Raw genomic sequence first — 17967 nt, forward strand, 5'->3', positions numbered from 1 at the left:
GAGGACTCACACGTAGAAACGTCCCCAGATGGGCAGAAACGCCCCCAGATGGGGTCACGACGTCGTGAGGCCCTTCACGTGTACAACAGCCAGATCAGAATGGAAACACCCCTTGGTCAGGTGCCAGGTAATTAAAGTCATTCAATACAGTTTCCGTTTCGAGCGTTCAGGCACTATGATGGCTCCCAAGCGTTTCAACGTCTTAAATGCGCTACGTTTTCTAATTAAACTCTTTAATGAGTGCGTTACGTTTGCGATTAAAAGCGCTTTAAGGCGCTTTAAATGCTTGGGAGGTTTAAATAGCGCGGGGAATGTTGGAAACGGGGTTGGAACTTTTGGCAAATTTACCAGAGAACTCTCTAGTTGCTTGCTCGTGCTTCAAGGTTACGTATAAGTGATTGGGGAATATTTTTGCCTGAGAGAGACAACACACACACATATACACAGTTCTTTTACCACCTTCAGAGTGCCATACGCGGTGCTCAGAGACGTAGGTGGACAGTTTTGGTGTTTCTTGCTGGCTGACTTGAGCGTCGGAGTGCACACGGCCGCTAGGGCGCCTCTTTGTCCTCTTTTTTGCAGGAATCCACAGGTAACCAGTGGGAAGGAGTCCCTAGCTGACGGTTGAGGTCGCGCACGAAGACGTCCCGGTCAACCGGACGGAACAAACGTATTAGATAATGGAAGATCGGGTGGTCTAACATCGCCACAAGGAGCACATCGCCGGATCTCCCAGTAAACTTAGTTAAAGCTGTTGTAGGCTCAGAAGAGTAAGTTCAAGCGTATAAGCTCAGTAATATGATTGTTGCGCTAGCATGGGGCGTGAAGGTCGAGTGGGTCGAAGGGAACAACTTGCTCATCAACGACAGGATTCCCAGAGTGGACATTCGTTGGTGGCAAGGTTTCCTAAGCTAGAACATGCATGGCGTAGCAATAAGGAAGGTGGCACTTGCGACAAGCGATATCACAGAGATGGTGCACTTTGTTGCATCCGATACTCGCCTTGTCAGGTGGTGTTCCAGAGCGTATTACGTGCTAGATTACTCCTTGAGTAGGAGACTTAGCCGCGCGACTGGTTATTACACAAAAATAACGCTCAAGTTACCCCCAGCCCAGATGACGACACGTGTAGGGTTGGATGCTACCTGTTGCCCCAACCCAGATGATGACACGTGTAGGGTTGGATGTGATATAGAAATGACGCTCGAGTTACCCTAGCTCAAATGATGACATGTGTAGGGTTGGGTACTACCTGCTACCCCAGCCCAGATGGTGACGCGTGCAAGGTTGGATGCGAGCAACGCGTCCAAAGGGTAACTGCCTGGAGAGAGAAAAAACCTAGCTATAAAGGTAAACTTAACAGAATTTGCAGAGGTACGTTTACATTACGGCTCATTATTCTGGGTTGAGTGCACTTTAGTACGGTTCTACAGAGTATAGTTTTCTCTCAGTTTTTGAGTGTTCTTGTCACTGACTTGAGCATCGGAGCGCCACCGGCCGCAGAGGCGCCACCTTGTGTTTTTCAGGTTCTCAGAGAGGCTATCTATGGTGCGGACTTGAAGGGCACGTGGTGTCAAGCTGGTGAGGAAGATCGTGACGAGGCAACGCTCTTGCGCTAGGCCAACCGGCAGGAACAATACTGATGGAACAATCAGTGTGACTGGTGGGAATAATACTGAAGCTACCATCACTGTTATTGGTGGCAATAATACTGATGGTACCATCAGTGTTATTGGTGGCAATAATACTGATGGTACCATCAGTGTGATCAGTGTTATTGGTGGTGATCTTGCCGGTTGACTCGAATGCAAGAGCCTTGCCACGTCAAAGATATCTTCTCTCGATCCGCTTCGCACCACGCTAGCTTCCGTCCTTCGCACCTCGATTCTCCTAAAGAACCTGAAAAGGACAGAGACACAGAATGGCGCCGCTGCGGCCGATTGCGCTCCGACGCTCAAGTCAGTGACTGAACCACCAAATTCTAAGAGAGAAAAGCTAGACTCTAGGAACCGTGCAAATGGTCTCTCAGTGTACTCAAGTTCTCACAAGCGTAAAGAAGTGTTCTAAACGCGCGTACCTTCCGAAGTTTGTTGGAGTTCCTTATATACCTGAGCACTTTCTCTCTCCTGACGGTTACACACTTGGACACGTGGCCCACATCCAGCTGTACACGTGTCACCATCTGGGGCCACCTTCCACTTGAGCGTCACCTCTTTTCTTCAAACTATTTGACTAAGTTACCCCGTCGAGGAGTAACTACAGCTTCCTCGGAGCGCGACCCCTTAAGCGGCGAGAACAGGGTACGTACACCTTCCCTGTGGTCTCGCCTGCTGCTATCACAATCTGCTTTACTTGTACATCGTGCACGTTCTGGTAAACTGCTCCCTTGCCTCGACCTTTGGCTAGGGAATGATCATCTGATAGCCTCGTCTTTCGTACTCGTACCCCTTGAAGGCTCTGAGCAAGCCTTCCTGATCTTTCGGCGATGTGCCCCTTTCGGCGGTCTCTATCCACCCGATCTTCGGGGACTCGCATACGGCGACTATGGCGCGAGCCTGGTGACCACCAACTATGCATACTAGAGATCGGAGAATGCCAAGTCAACACTTGGCGACTTCATAGACTTCCCGATGTGCTTCCCTTCTGTCAGCCAGGTATCACGTTCAACACGCCTATATTATCGCTTGCTGCCACGTCATCACTTTCGACTACCTGGTCGGTACACAAGCCCCCCAGTCTTAAGCTGAGACTTGTCCAGCGAAAAGACTAAGAGTCATGTCATCGTCGATCTATGTGGCACTGGCGCAGACTTCCGTACGTCCGTACCCTCTGCTTTTCTGACGCTCCACCAACCTCTTTTACAATCGCTCGAAACGTGGCTTCATCAACGGTTATCTTCAACTGACGTTTGCGCTTTCCGAAAACGTTTGAAAAACCCTTAAACCCTTTCGCTTCCACTGTTTCATCACTTTTCTTCATTCTAAAAAACTCTAAGTTTTTTTTCTGCAACCTACGAAGCTTCTTAACTCTCTCAATCCCTAACTTCCTTCAACACTCATCCGATCATAAAAAGGTAACTCTTTTACGCCTTCTGTTGATACTTGTTGCATTTTAACCGATTCGCATCATCCATTATCTGCCTGGAGCATACGTTGTGGGCTGTTTTTCCTTTTCCTCCTCTCTCGTAGCTTAGGGCTTCGTCTTCCATTACATTCATCCCAGCGAACTCTTGTTTGTTCGTTCCTCCTTCTTCGTCCTCCATCGAGTCGTTTTCCGCAATCTTTGTTCATCCCTTTCCCTTTTCCTCTGCAGTTCCTGCGATGGCTCGCACGAAAACCACCGCGAACCCTCCTCTCCATCGTGAAACCCTTCACCTCAAGCGCGTAGGGTTGCTCCTGGGTAAATCCTCCACCACCGCGCAACCCACCATGAGCCTCTAGCGCTCCTTCTGCACAGGCCGAGAGGCCTGCTCCTTCTCGAGCCAATCCCACTCAGGCAACTCCACCGGTCGCCGGAGGAGCCTCCCTATCGGTGTTATTGGTGGCAATAATACTGTTGGTACCATCAGTGTTCTTGGTGGCCCTAATACTGATGGTACCATAAGTGTTCTTCGTAGCGATAATACTTATGGTACCATCAGTGTTATTGGTGGGAATAACACTGATGGTACCATCAGTGTTAATGGTCGCAATAATACTGATGGTACCATCAGTGTTATTGGTGGTAATAAGACTGATGGTACCATCAATATGATAAGTGTTATTGTTGGCAATAATACTGATGCTACCATCAGTGTTATTGGGGGCAATAAAACTGATGGTACCATCAGTGTGATCAGTGTTATTGGAGGCAATAATACTGATGGTACCATTAGTGTTATTGGAGGCAATAATACCGATGGTACCATCAGTGTTATTGGTGGCAATAACACTGATGGTACCATCAGTGTTATTGGTGGGAATAATACTGATGGTGCCATTAATGTTAATGGTGGGAATAATACTGATGGTCCCATCAGTGTTATTGGCGGCAATAATACTGATGGTACCATCAGTTTTAATGGTGGGAATAATAGTGATGGTACCATCAGTGTTATTGGTGGGAATAATACTGATGGTACGATCACTTTTATTGGTGGGAATAATCCTGATGGTACCATCAGTGTTATTTGTGGGAATAATACTGATGGTACCATTACTGTTGTTGGTGGCAATAATATTGAAGGTACCATCAGTGTTATTGGTGGGAATAATAGTGATGGTACCATCAGTGTTAATCGTGGGAATAATACTGATGGTACCATCAGTGTTATTTGTGGGAAAAATATTTATGGTACAATCAGTGTTATTGGTGGCAATAAGACTGATGGTACCATCAGTGTTATTGGTGGGAATAATAGTGATGGTACCATCAGTGTTAATGGTAGGAATTGTACTGATGATACCATCACTGTTAATGGTGGAAATAATAGTGATGGTACCATCAGTGTTAATGGTGGGAATAATAGTGATGGTACCATCAGTGTTATTGGTGGCAATAAGACTGATGGTACCATCAGTGTTCTTGGTGGCAATAAGACTGATGGTACCATCAGTGTTGTTGGCCGCAATAACACTGATGGTACCATCAGTGTTCTGGGTGGCAATAATACTGATGGTACCGATCCTGCCTGTTGACCAAGACGCTGGAGCCTTGCCTCGTGAAACCTGGATCGACTTCTGCGCCGTGTTAGCCTCTGTCCTTCACCGCGATTCGCCTCAAGAACCTGCAAAAGACAGAACGGCGCCGCTGCGACCGATCACGCTCCGACGCCCAAGTCAGTGACTGAACCACCAAATACTAAGAGAATACTCAAGAACTCTAAGGAACCGTGCAAAGTTCTCTCTCAGCGTACTCAAAACTTGTAAGCGTAAAGAAGTAATCTAAACGTGCGTACCTCAGAAGTTCGTTAGAATCTCTTATATACATGTGCACTTTCTCTCTCCTGACAGTTACACATCTGGACACGTGGCTCGCATCCAACTGTACACGTGTCACCATCTGGAGCTTCCTTGACTTGGGCGCCACTTCTTACTCTTCAGGCTTTTCGGCTAAGTTAGTTATGCATGACACAACTCAGTGCATAGTTGCCTTGGAGCGTGATCTCTTCTGGGTGGCGAGTTCGGGTGCTTTCGTACACACCTTCCCTGTGGTCTCGCCCGCCGCCTTCATAATCTACTTTACTTGCTTCACCATGTATGTTCAGGTAAGCTGTCTCCCGACCTCATCCTCTGGTTAGCTAGGAAATGACTATCTGCCTTCATCTTCGGCGATGTCCTTGTTTCGGCGATCTCTAATCACTTGGTCGCCTGGGTTCATATCTGGCGACTTCATCTCAAACCCGGTGACCGCCGGTTTATGTATGCTAGAGATCGAAGCACGCCAACTTAAGGACTGGCGACTACACGAGCCTCCCGACTTCCTTCCCTTTTGCCAGTCATGGGCCCCCTACTCAGCACGCCTACATTGTAGCTCGCTGCCACGTCATCACTTGCGACTACCAGGACGGTACAGGTACTACCAGTGTTATTGGTGGGAATAACACTGATGGTACCATCAGTGTTATTGGTAGGAATAATACTGATGGTACCATCAGTTTTAATGGTGGGAATAATAGTGATGGTACCATCAGTGTCAATGGTGGGAATAATACTTATCGTACCATCATTGTTATCGGTGGCAATAATACTGATGGTACCATCAATGTTCTTGGTAGCAATAATATTGTACCGTCCCGTATCCGGGTGTTGACAAAGTCAAGGTCAAAGTCAACGCCTGGAGTCAAAGTCAACACAAGGCGTCGCCTAGGTGAAGAGACGCCAAGTACCAGCGTCGCCAAGAGGAAGCGTTTCCAAGGCGAGGCGTCGCCTAGGTGAAGGCAATCACAGTGTGGTTCCCCGATACCCATGGGTAGGAAAGACCATGGAGGGAGCGACGCCGTGGGAAGGCCTCAGGTCCCGATGATCCGGGATAGTGATAAAGGGAAGAGAAAGGTGGCTTCAAGGCCATAGTGACAGCACCAGTGTAGGGCAGCCTGACTCGTGAAGTACCCCTACCGCCCCAGAGACGCCTTTGGGACAGATATGACTCAAGAGGAGGGTCACGCCCAGGGTAGCCAGGCGCAGGGTACGAGAGGAAGGCAGATACGCCTCAAAGTGAGTGACTAGAGGATTGGGGGCATGAGTTGGCACCCAAAAGGTCACCCCTTGCACAGTAGCACTCCCAAGCAGGAGGACTCACACGAAGGGACGTCCCCAGATGGGGTCATGGCGCTGTGAGGCCCTCCACGTGTACGACAGCCAGGTCAGAATAGAAACACCATTTAGTCAGGTACCAGGTAATTAAAGTCATTTAATACAGTTTCTGTTTTAAGCGTTTAAGGTACTATAAAAGCTCCCAAGCGTTTCAACGTCTTAAATGCGCTACGTTTTCTAATTAGACGCGCTAATTAAGTGCGTTACGTTTTATGATTAAAAGCGCTTTAAGGCGCTTTAAATGCTAGGGTAGTTTAAATAGCGCCGAGAATGTTGATAACAGGGTTCGAACTTTTGGCAAATTTCCCAGAAACCCTCTAGTTGCTTGCTCGAGCCTTGGGGTTACGCACAAGGGACTAGGGAAAGATCTTTGCAAGAGGGAGAAATACACACTAGATACAGTTTCCTTTTTACCACCTTCAGAGTGCCATACGCGGTGCTCCGATACGGAGGTGCATAGTTTTTGGTGTTTCTTGCTGGCTGACTTGAGCGTCGGAGTGCAAACGGCCGCTAGGGCGCCCTTTTGTCCTTTTTTGCAGGAATCCACAGGTAACCAGTGGGAAGGAGTCCCTAGCTGACGGTTGAGGTCGCACACGAAGACGTCCCAGGTCAACCGGACGGAACAAATACTGATGGTACCATCAGTGTGATTGGTGGCAATAATGCTGATGGTACCATCGGTGTGATTGGTGGCAATAATACTGATGGTACCATCGGTATGATTGGTGGGAATAATACTGATGGTACCATCAGTGTTAATGGTGGGAATAATACTGATGGTACCATCAGTGTCATTGGTGGCAATAGTACTGATGGTACCATCAGTTTTATTGGTGCCAATACTACTGATGGTACCATCTGTATTCTTGGTGCCAATAAAACTGATGCTACCATCAGTGTTCTTGGTAGAAATAATACTGACGGTACCATCAATGTTCTTGGTAGCAATAATACTGATGGTACCATCAATGTGATTGGTGGCAATAATACTAATGGTACCATCGATGTGATTGGTGGGAATAATACTCATGGTACCATCAGTGTTAATGGTGGGAATAATACTGATGGTACCATCAGTGTTATTGGTGGCAATAATACTGATGGTACCATCAGTGTTATTGGTGGCAATAATACTGTTCCGTCCGGTTGACCGGGACGTCTTCGTGCGCGACCTCAACCGTCAGCTAAGGACTCCTTCCCACTGATTGCCTGTGAATTCCTGTAAAAAAGAAGGACAAAGAGGCGCCCTAGCGGCCGTTTGCACTCCGACGCTCAAGTCAGCCAGCAAGAAACACCAAAACTGTCCACCCACGTATCTGAGCACCGCGTATGGCACTCTGCGGGTGGTAAAAGAAACTGAAATATGTGTGTGTGTGTTGTCCCCTTCAGGCCAAAAAACTTCTCCAATCACTTGTACGTAGTATTTAAGCACAGGCAAGCAACCAGAGAGTTTCTCCTAAATTTGTCGAAGGTTCCAACCCTTTTTCCGACATTCCCAGCACTATTTAAACTGAGCGCCTTAAAGCGCTTTTAATCTCAAACGTAACGCACTCATTAAAGCGCTTAATTACGAAACGTAGCGCATTTAAGACGTTGAAACGCTCGGGAGCCCTAATAGTACCTGAATGCTCGAAAGGGAAACTGTATTGAATATCTTTAATTACCTGGCACCTGACTGGAGGGTGTTTCTATTCCGGCATGGCTGTCACACACGTGGAGGGCCTCACGACGCCATGACCCCATCTGGGGGCGTTTCTGCCCATCTGGGGACGTTTCTACGTGTGGGTCCTCCTGTTTAGGAGTGCTACTGCGCTAGGGGTGGCTTTTTGGGTGCCAACTCATGCCCCCAAGTATCTAGCCACTTACTCTGAGAGCGTATCTGCCTTCCTCTCACACCCTGCACCCGGTTATCCTGGGCGTGACCTTCCTCTTGGGTCGTATCTGTCCCGAAGGCGTCTCTAGGGCGGCAGGGGTACTTCGCGAGTCAGGCTGCCCTTCACTGGTACCATCACTATGGCCTTGAAGCCACCTTTTCCTTCTCTTTATCACTTTCCCGAGATATCGGGACTTGAGGCTTTCCCACGACGTCGCTCCCTCCATGGTCTTTCCTACCCATGGGTATCGGGGAACCACACCGTGATTGCCTTGCTTTTACACTGTTCGATCTGGCGACGCCCTCACCTGGGCGACGCCTTCACCTGGGCGACGCCTTCACCTGGGCGACGCCTTCACCGAGGCGACGCCTTCATCTGGGCGACGCCTTCACCTAGGCGACGCCTTCACCCAGGCGATGCCTTCACCTAGGCGACGCCGTGCCTTAGCGCCGTGCCTTAGCGACACCTTGAGTTGACTTTGACCTTCCAGTGGTTCACTTTGACCTTGACTTAGTCAACGCCCTTATACGGGACGGTACACAAGCCCCCCAGTCTTAAGCCGAAGACTTGTCTTCTGCGCAAAGACTAAAGCCTTGCCCCCGCCATCCACGTGCCTTCCCGATGACGTGTCATTCTCTACTGACTCAGCGAATTTTCGAATTACTGACGCGACATTTTCTGAACCGCAGGGGTATTCTTAATGGGCGATTGGACATTCCCTGAAATGGGGATGACTACACCTTTTGAGCTACCCTTGATCGCGCGCCACGTGGCCCATCGCGTGGCCCTCCTTTAGAGACCCTTGCGCTTCCCCTGGGCAATCGACCTTTTGACGCGTGGCTCGATCCTGCGGCCCTCAATTTGCGCCTCTTGGGTTACGAAATGTAACGTTTAAGTTACCCCAAACCCCGCGCTCTCCCCACTGTTACATTCATTCGCTCTGCAACTCCGCACTGTTCATCACCTTCGAAAACTCTTTTTCTCTGCGACTGCGATTCTCTCCTTCTTGTGCCTTCTGCTGCCTCCATTCCAATAGCAAAGGTATGATCTCGGATACTCACGACCTTTCCCCTTCGTCGCATTAGATTGATTTATTGAACTGCCTGGGACTGTTATTATTCACGTATTATTGCATTTCTCCGCTTCTTCTTCCTCCTCTGATTTTTTCCGCGTGGGTGACGCTTCCTGGGGTTCTTTCCCCTTCTTGCCATGGCTAAACTTGCTAAACCCTTTTTCCTCTCTTCTTTCTCCAGCTATCTATTTTCACCATGACGCGCGCGAACGCGGAGCCTGATTCTTCCCCTACGACCCCCAAGTCCAACTACAAAGCCTTCTACCCCTGGGCCTCCGATGAGCTCCTGAGTGAATGCACCAGCCTGACTTCCTTCCAGGACCTGGAAGCTCACCGGGGGGATCCCCATTTGTACAACTTTAACGCCTTCTGCCGCACACACGACGCCCACATATCCGTCCGTCCCGGCAGGCCTGGGGAACCTGTTTGTTTGGACGACAGACCTAGAAAGGGGAAACCCTTCTTCTTCATGCACCAGACCGTGTTCAAGCGCGTAGGAGTGCGTCTCCCGTTCACTCCCTTCGAACGGGAGCTTCTTACTGAAATCAACACCGCCCCCGCCCAGCTTCATCCCAATAGCTGGGCATTTGTGAGGGGCTTTCAAATTCTTTGTGGATACCTGGGCATCCCTCCTTCCGTGGACGTCTTCCTGCATTTTTTCGAGGTGAAAAAACAGGGGAAAAGCTTTTGGGTAAGCTTTTCCGGGATCGCTGGCAGGATCCTCCTCTCCCTCTTCCAGAATTCTTACAAGAACTGGAAAGGGAAGTTCTTCAAGGTGTGCTGCGCCAAGCATGATCCCACAGCTTTGGATGGCTTCCCTCTTTACTGGACGGAACGCCCCAAATTGCTCAGGGCCAAAACCCTGGAAGAGCTATCCCCCGCCGATAGGGAGGTAAGCAAAGCCTTGGCGGGGTTGGGGATCGTCTTTGATACCTTTAAGCTGGTCGCTAGCGAGTACAACGCTCACGCCCTGACCACCTATTTTGGTAAGGGGCTCTCCCCTCATCTTTTGTGTTATAAATAGCCTGCTATCGATCGTTTGTTTTCCCGGACTCTTATTCTCATTTTACATTGTGCCATGTTACTTGCATTTCACGCCCCCATGTGTGTTGTAACTTTGCATAGCTGTTTTAGTACTAACCCTTGCTGTTTGGTCTGTCTTGATGTAGGATCGGTGATGGGCGCTTCTAAGAGAATGATGCTGGCGAAGGCAATGAAGGAGGCACGTGCCGCCAAGGCGGGCGCCTCCTCCACCCTTGCTGCTGATCCGGTTCCCCCACCGACTCTGTCGCCGCCTCCTCCGATCACCGCCGAAGCTCCCCTGAGTTCACCTCCGTCGTCTCCACACAGCCCCGCCGCACTTCAGACTCCTCGCTCTCCTCTACCCATCGCCACTGTTCCCCTAGCCACGGCCTCGTCACCGGCTCCAACCCTCCTTGACAAAGGGAAACGGGTTCTGGAGATTCTATCAGATGATGAGGACTCAGGAGGCGTGGCTCCCTTCAAAAGAAGAAAATCTGCGCGGGTTCCTCTTTCGGTAGAGGCGTCGCCCCAGGGAGGGAACCCCTTCATGGATAACCCCCCGAGCGCGACCTCACTCCCTCCCATGACACTTCAAGAGGAAAGGGGCGAAGGCGCCGAATCTGCCCCGCCTCCGCCGCCGGCAGAAACCATTGCTTCCCCTGCTTCCGTCGCAGCCGCCCCTGACTTCATTGCCATCCCTCCTCCGATTATGCATCTAATGAGGGGCTTCAGTGGCGGGACTCTGCCAGAGGGCACCGACAGGAAGGAAGGCATGCCCTTCTACTTGGGGGCCTTCTTGGCGGTGGCCCTTGAATGGCGCGCCCAAGCCAGGAACGCGGTCATGCAAGCTCAAACTCTCCAGGCCTTGGAAACAAAGGCGACTATTCTGGAGGAGGAAATGAGGACGCTGGGGCGTCAGACAGAAACTTACCAAACCTCTCTGAAGCAAGCGCAAGAGTCCAAAGCAGAAACTGAGAGGCAACTGGCAGAGGCATTGGAGCTCCAGGCTGGCTTCTTTACTCGTGAAGTCGCCCTCCAAGTCCAGGTAACGGGCCTTCAGGAATCGCTCAAAGCTGATGCAGAAATTCACAAGGACCTGACGGACCGTTGCCGTGAGCAGGCTGACAAGACGGAGCGGATGGAGGGGGAAATGGCCACCCAGGCCAAAGCCATGGACCTTCTCCGGGCTGACTACGACAAACTACAGGTCGAGGTCAGTCGACTTCGCGTTGAGAAAGAGGCTCTGGAGAAGCAGGTGACCTCTGGGGATGCCGCCGTTGAGGAGCTGGAGAAGGAGAAAAAGTACCTTATCCAGGAGATGGCGGGTACTTTCGAGGAGGGGTTCCAGGAGGCTCTGACCCAGGCGTCCTGTGAGAACCCTGGCATCAATATTTCGAACTGCGACCCCCTGCACCATGTCGTCGACGGGAAGGTCGTGCCCATGGACGTGGACGACTGAACCGCTGTCTCTCAACCGCCACCTTCACTTTCAAGCTTAATTCCTTTATTCTTTACGCTTGCTTTTGACTTTCTCCGTTTAAACTTGTAATTCTTTGAACTATCCGCACTCTTGTTACTGACTTAGGACATTCGCACGGTTGTCTTTATTTCTTTTTCACATACGATTCTGCCTATGCGATCTCGCTCTCATCTTTTCCCTTCATACGCTTCAATTATTTTATCTGTGTCCTGCTCGTTTCTCACACTTCGTTGGGCGGTTTGGTATGATTGGGTAGGCTCGCTCGCCAACCCTTACGCCCGTGGAGAGGCCCACTAAGTGGCGCCGTATCGTCCACGAGGCGACTCTAATACCGAAAGGCTCTTTCTTTGATCTTTTAACACTCGGCGCCCACGCCTAAGGAGAGGCCTGTCAAAGCAGCACCGTATCGTCCCCGGGTGTCTAAAACGCTGAGTACTGGAGGGTTTTTGTTCCCTCCATGGTCTTTCCTGCCCATAGGTATCGGGGAACACCCTGCCAGTGACTCGCTGGCATTCGACGGTCTCGTCTCCCTCCACAGTCTTTCCTACCTGTGGGTATCGGGGAGGCGACGTCTGCAACTAACTTTGCCTTTCTCTGATTTCTTCTCCCTCCTCAGTCTTTCCTACCTGTGGGTATCGGGGAGGTAACGCCAGTCGGTATTTGAGTTGGCGACGCCTGCGCCTTCTCGTCTGTCGTCGCCCTTTACGTCTTTCCTGGCAACGCCTCGGGCGTTACCTTTGCTTCGACATTGACTTTAATTCTTGCCTTGGTCAATGCCTGATAGTAGCGAAGAGCCCAAGGCTTTGTCTGTGCCCTGCACGTGGCGCTTCTTGTACAGCTGATGGGGCCTTCTGTCATTCGACTTGATCCACGTGGCGCTGCTTGTATGGTTGGTGGGGTATCTAGTCATTTCATTTTCTGACTCCTGCTGTACCCCTGGCTCATTTTCGACGGCGCATCGTACCACTGGATGATACGACGTTTTCTGATTTAAACCAGTGGTGCCAGCATCATCCTTTCACCTTCTGCCACGTGTATCAATCGCACGGTGCATCCGTTCGTGTCGTTTGGCGCGCTAGGCGCTTTATTTAACTCTTCAAACTCTGGAACTATCTTCACTATTTTCTCACTCTTCATAACCTACTTGCGTTCTTTCTTCTTGTACCCTTTCTTCTTGCACCCTTTCTTCTCTGTCGAAGGGCTGTTCCAACTGCTCCCCTCGCTCAACTCTTGCATTTCCAGCCATCTTTATCTTGTTAAAGAATGTCCTCTCACGATGCTTCCTCCAGGGTCCGTCCCAAAGACTTGTACCCTCGGGCCTCGAGCGAACTTCTTGATGAGTGTTCATGCTTGCTTTCCACCAGGGTCGTACGAGAACACAAAGGGGAGTTGTGTTCTTACGACCACCGGGCCTTCGCGAGGAGGCACGATGACGACATCGCTGTGCTCCCATGCACTCTGGGGGAGCCAGTGTGTGGCGACGAACGGGCCAACGACGGGGTCCCTTTCTTTTACTTTTACCAGGTGGTGTTTAAGACCATCGGGGTGCGCTTACCCTTCTCCTGGTTCGAGAAGGAACTGCTGACGGAGATCAACGTGGCTCCAGCCCAGCTGTACCCCAACAGCTGGGCCTTTGTCAAGGCCTTCGATGTCCTCTTTGGGTTTCTGGGTTGTGCACCCTCGGTTGACCTCTTTCTTCACTTTTTTGAGGTGAAGAGACAGAGACACAACCTCTGGGTAACTCTCAGCAATGTACCCGGAAGAGTTCTCTTCACGCCTTTTCAAAGCTCGTTCATGGGGTGGAAAGGCCGGTTCTTCAAGATCTGCTGTACTGATCTTGTTCCCGACGTCCTCGATGGGTTTCCGTTGTACTGGGTGAGAGAGGAAAAGGTCCTCAAAGCCAAACCCCTCAAGAATCTGGCTCCAAGTGATCAAATAGCTTGCCGGATTCTTGCTGAGGCGGGAGGTTTTGACTCTGCTACGGTGATCAGCTTGGAGTTCAACGCTAGGACTCTTGAGAAGTACATAAGTAAGAACCATTGCCTTAGGCAACTTCGGCCTTCGTTACTTTCTAGAAGTGCCTGTCTTTCTTCACTGTGTCTCTAATACATCAGTTCCCTTTGTGCAGGCTCGAAAATAAGCCAAGAAAAGAGGACACGACTTACTCGAGCGCTGCGGGCTGGGAAAGGGGCTTCGCCTTCCTCCAGTGATGATTCTGATGAGCGCTGAGAAGTGGCTTGTTTGTGTTTTTGCACTTTGTACTGTACATTGCTTGTAACAACAATTTTCCAATATCATAACTCTTTACAATGCGACTTTACTTTTCATATGCCTCTTTACAATGCGACTTCCTTTCGTCTCGTTCTGTCGACGATGCATGCTTTTACTTGGGCGACGCCTTCTTTCTGGGCGACGCCAAGGCCTAGGCGACGCCTTCCTCCTTGGCGACGCCATGGTCTAGGCGGCGCATCACATTACTTCTAACAAGGGAAAATAATGGCTGAAAACCAAAGCACTTCTTTTTCTCAACTGGTTATTCCATTCATTAGGGTGACCTCATTAAAAAACCCCCAAAAGGGGAAAAAGAGCGTCCCCTTCAACTAAACTGTTACATGCTGCTTACATAAATCAACTGAAATAAAATTTTAAGTTGATTGCATTCCAACTGCGCGGGATAGGGCCCCCATCTAAAGTCTCCAGGTTGTACGAACCGTTGCCCTTAGCCTCAGTAACTCTGAAGGGCCCGGTCCACTTGGGAGACAGCTTATTCTCCAACTCGTAAGGGTGAGCTTTCCTCATCACCAGGTCGCCCACCTGAAACTGTCGTGGCTTTACTTTAGAGCTATATTGCCGCTCCACTCTTCTCTTCATCGCTTCTGCTTTTATTCTAGCTTCTTCCCTGGCCTCTTCTAGCAGATCTAGGTTTACCCGTCTCTCCTCGTTAGACTCCTCCACCACAAAGTTTTGAAAACGTGGTGAGCTTTCGTGTATTTCTACTGGAATCATCGCGTCCGACCCGTACACCAAACTGAACGGCGTCTCCATAGTAGAGGATTGGGGCGTGGTGTGGTATGCCCACACAATCCTTGGCACCTCTTCCGCCCACGCCCCTTTGGCCTTCTCTAACCTTCTTTTTAACCCCCTCAGCAGAACTCTGTTTGCTGACTCTACTTGTCCATTGGTCTGGGGGTGTCCGACCGACGCGAACACTTGCTTGATTCCCACTTCAGCGCACAGATTTCTCAACTGCTGACTGGCGAACTGGGTCCCGTTGTCAGATATCAGGCGCCTGGGTACGCCAAAGCGACACACGATGTTTCTCCACACAAAATGCTGTACCTTATGCGCAGTGATTTGTGCCACGGGTTCTGCCTCTATCCACTTGGTGAAGTATTCGATGGCGACAATCAGATACTTCATCTGCCTGATTGCCAGTGGGAAAGGGCCCAGGATGTCAATACCCCATGTGTGGAAAGGCCACAGGCTGTATATGGACCGCAACTCTTCAGGCGGCGCCTTGTGCCAGTCGGCATGCTTTTGGCATTGCCTACACCGTTGGGCGTGCCGCGCACAATCTTCTTTCACTGTTGGCCAGAAAACCCTGCGCGTATTACCTTGGAGGCTAAGGATCTTCCTCCTACATGGCTTCCGCAGATGCCTTCGTGTAGCTCTGCCATTATCCTGGTGCACTCATCGCCACTGACACATGTTAGGATAGGGTGAGTGAAACCGTGCCTGAACAACACCCCATCCACCAAGGTATATCTTACGGCGTTCCTTTTGATTTTCTTACCCTCTTCAGGGTCTACTGGAAGGGCCCCATCCGCCAGGTACCGTTTATAGGGCGTCATCCAGGTGTCTCCCGTGGACAGGACACAAACCTGCATCTGCTCTTCCTCAGACACACCCGCGTACGTACTGATGCGGGGTGCCCTCTGCGTATCTTGGGTTAATGAGGAATGACTCCTCGGCCTTCCCCTTGATGCATAAATCTGGAGGACATCCACCCTGTTGTCTTCCACGAATCGACGCGGAGCTTTGAGGGTCTCCTGGATCACTGTCCTCTGTCTACCCCCCTTGCCTGAGCTGGCCAGCTTTGCAAGCAGGTCAGCTCTGGCATTCTGTTCCCTCGGGGCGTGTATCAACTCAAGAGCGTTGAACGCCCCTCTCAACAACTGGACGTATTTGAGATACGCCGCCATCTGTGGGTCCTTCGCCTGGAACCCACCGGACACCTGCCCCGTGACCAACTGGGAGTCGCTCTTCACCAGGAGGTTCTGTGCGCCCATCTCCTTGGCCAAGAGCATTCCTGCAATCAAGGCTTCGTATTCTGCTTGGTTGTTACTTGCCTTGAAGGCAAAACGCAAGGCCTGCTCGATTAATATGCCGTCGGGTCCTTCCAGCACTATTCCCGCACCACTCCCTTGCTGGTTTGAGGAACCATCAACCGAGAGCAGCCACTGTGAACTCGCTTCCACTTCTTGCTCACCTCCGGGCGAAAGTTCTGCTACAAAATCCGCATACACCTGCCCCTTAATGGATCCTCTAGGCTCGTACTGTATGTCGAATTCCGACAGTTCCACAGCCCAGCGTACCATTCTTCCTGCCACATCGGGCTTCTGCAGCACCTTCTGTATGGGGAGGTTGGTCATTACCACCACCGTGAAACTGTGAAAGTAATGACGGAGCCTCCTAGCCGAGAACACTACCGCCAGTGCCGCCTTTTCCAGCGCCTGGTACCTTGTCTCGGCTCCCTGTAAGGCTTTGCTTACAAAGTAGATGGGCTTCTGACTCTGGCTCTGCTCTTGTACCAACACAGAACTGATGGCCCTATCTGTTACAGTAAAATACAAACGGAGGGGCACGCCCGTTACCGGTTTGCAGAGAACCGGAGGCGTCGCCAGGTACTCCTTCAGTTTGACGAAAGCCGCTTCGCATTCCTCAGTCCACGCAAAGCGACTGTTTCTCTTGAGGCACTGGAAGTATGGGTGCCCCTTTTCTCCTCCAGCGGAAACAAACCTCGAGAGCGCCGCCATCCGCCCTGTCAACTGTTGAACCTCCTTTACCGATGTCGGGCTCCGCATGGCAATAATGGCCGCACATTTGTCGGGGTTCGCTTCTATACCCCTCTCGGTGAGCAGAAAACCCAAGAATTTACCGGCCTCTACCCCAAAAACACACTTCTCGGGGTTCAACTTGAGGCGGTACTTGGATATCGTGTTCAACAATTCCTCCAAGTCTGCCATGTGCTGTATCCTGTTCTGCGACGCCACCACCATGTCGTCCACATAGGCGTATACATTTCTCCCGAGCATTGGCGCCAAGACCTTATCCATTAACCTCTGGTACGTGGCGCCCGCGTTTTTGAGTCCGAAAGGCATCACCTTATAGCAATAACTGCATGTTTCAGTCATGAACGCAGTTTTGCTCTCGTCCCTGGGGTGCATCTTGATTTGGTTATAACCTGAGAAGGCGTCCAGGAAGCTTAACACTTTGCTGCCAGACGCGCTGTCCACTAGGGCGTCAATGGTGGGCAGCGGATAGGAATCCTTCGGGCACGCCTTATTCAGGTCCGTGAAGTCAACGCACATTCTCCATTTCCCGCTTGCCTTCTTCACCAGAACGACATTGGCGAGCCACTCAGGGTACTGAATCTCCCTAATGTGGCCAGCACTCAGCAGCTTCTGCGTTTCGTCTTTCACCACCTGTTGTCGCTCCTTATTGAATTTCCTCCTTCTCTGACGCACGGGGCGAACCGTGGCGTCCATGCTGAGGTGGTGGCACAGAAAATCGGGGTCGATGCCCGGCATGTCCGAGGCGGACCACGCGAAGGCATCCATGTGGCGCGAAATCACTTCCGCCACCCTTCCCGCTCTTCTGGGTTAGCGAGCTTCCTAACTTGAAAGCTTTGCCGCCAATTTCCCTCTCTAGGATGTTGGTCGCGGGTTGCTCCCTATTATCATCATCAGCGGGCGCCGCTTCTTCTACGGGCGCCGCCTCCTCTACGTGCGCTTCCTCCATTGGCGCATCTGCTTCGGGCGTCGCCTCGATCATCGTGTGTCCGCGATCGGTGGACGCTCGTACACCATGAAAACGCCTCTCTTCGTCTTCAGGCTGTTTTCGTAGCATTTTCTTGCCTCCTCTTGGTCTGATCTGATGACTATCACTCGGCCACTGAGGTCCGGTAGCTTCATCTTCATGTGCCGGGTGGAGGATATTGCACTC

General features: G+C 50.9%; 1 protein-coding gene across 1 annotated transcript in view; it reads left to right on the plus strand.

Annotated features, from left to right (window-relative positions):
• Positions 1-17967, plus strand: part of LOC137815732 (uncharacterized) — a 44390-nt gene that overhangs the window by 10632 nt on the left and 15791 nt on the right. The window contains exons 2-8 of the mRNA XM_068618844.1: positions 1682-1795; positions 3313-3399; positions 3496-4199; positions 4362-4620; positions 5512-5800; positions 7047-7288; positions 10409-10692. Coding sequence (XP_068474945.1) covers positions 1682-1795; positions 3313-3399; positions 3496-4199; positions 4362-4620; positions 5512-5800; positions 7047-7288; positions 10409-10692 — 1979 coding nt within the window. The remainder of the gene's footprint in view (positions 1-1681; positions 1796-3312; positions 3400-3495; positions 4200-4361; positions 4621-5511; positions 5801-7046; positions 7289-10408; positions 10693-17967) is intronic.

This window comes from Phaseolus vulgaris, chromosome 1 (genome assembly GCF_000499845.2).
Source record: "Phaseolus vulgaris cultivar G19833 chromosome 1, P. vulgaris v2.0, whole genome shotgun sequence".
NCBI classification, from domain to species: domain Eukaryota; kingdom Viridiplantae; phylum Streptophyta; class Magnoliopsida; order Fabales; family Fabaceae; genus Phaseolus; species Phaseolus vulgaris.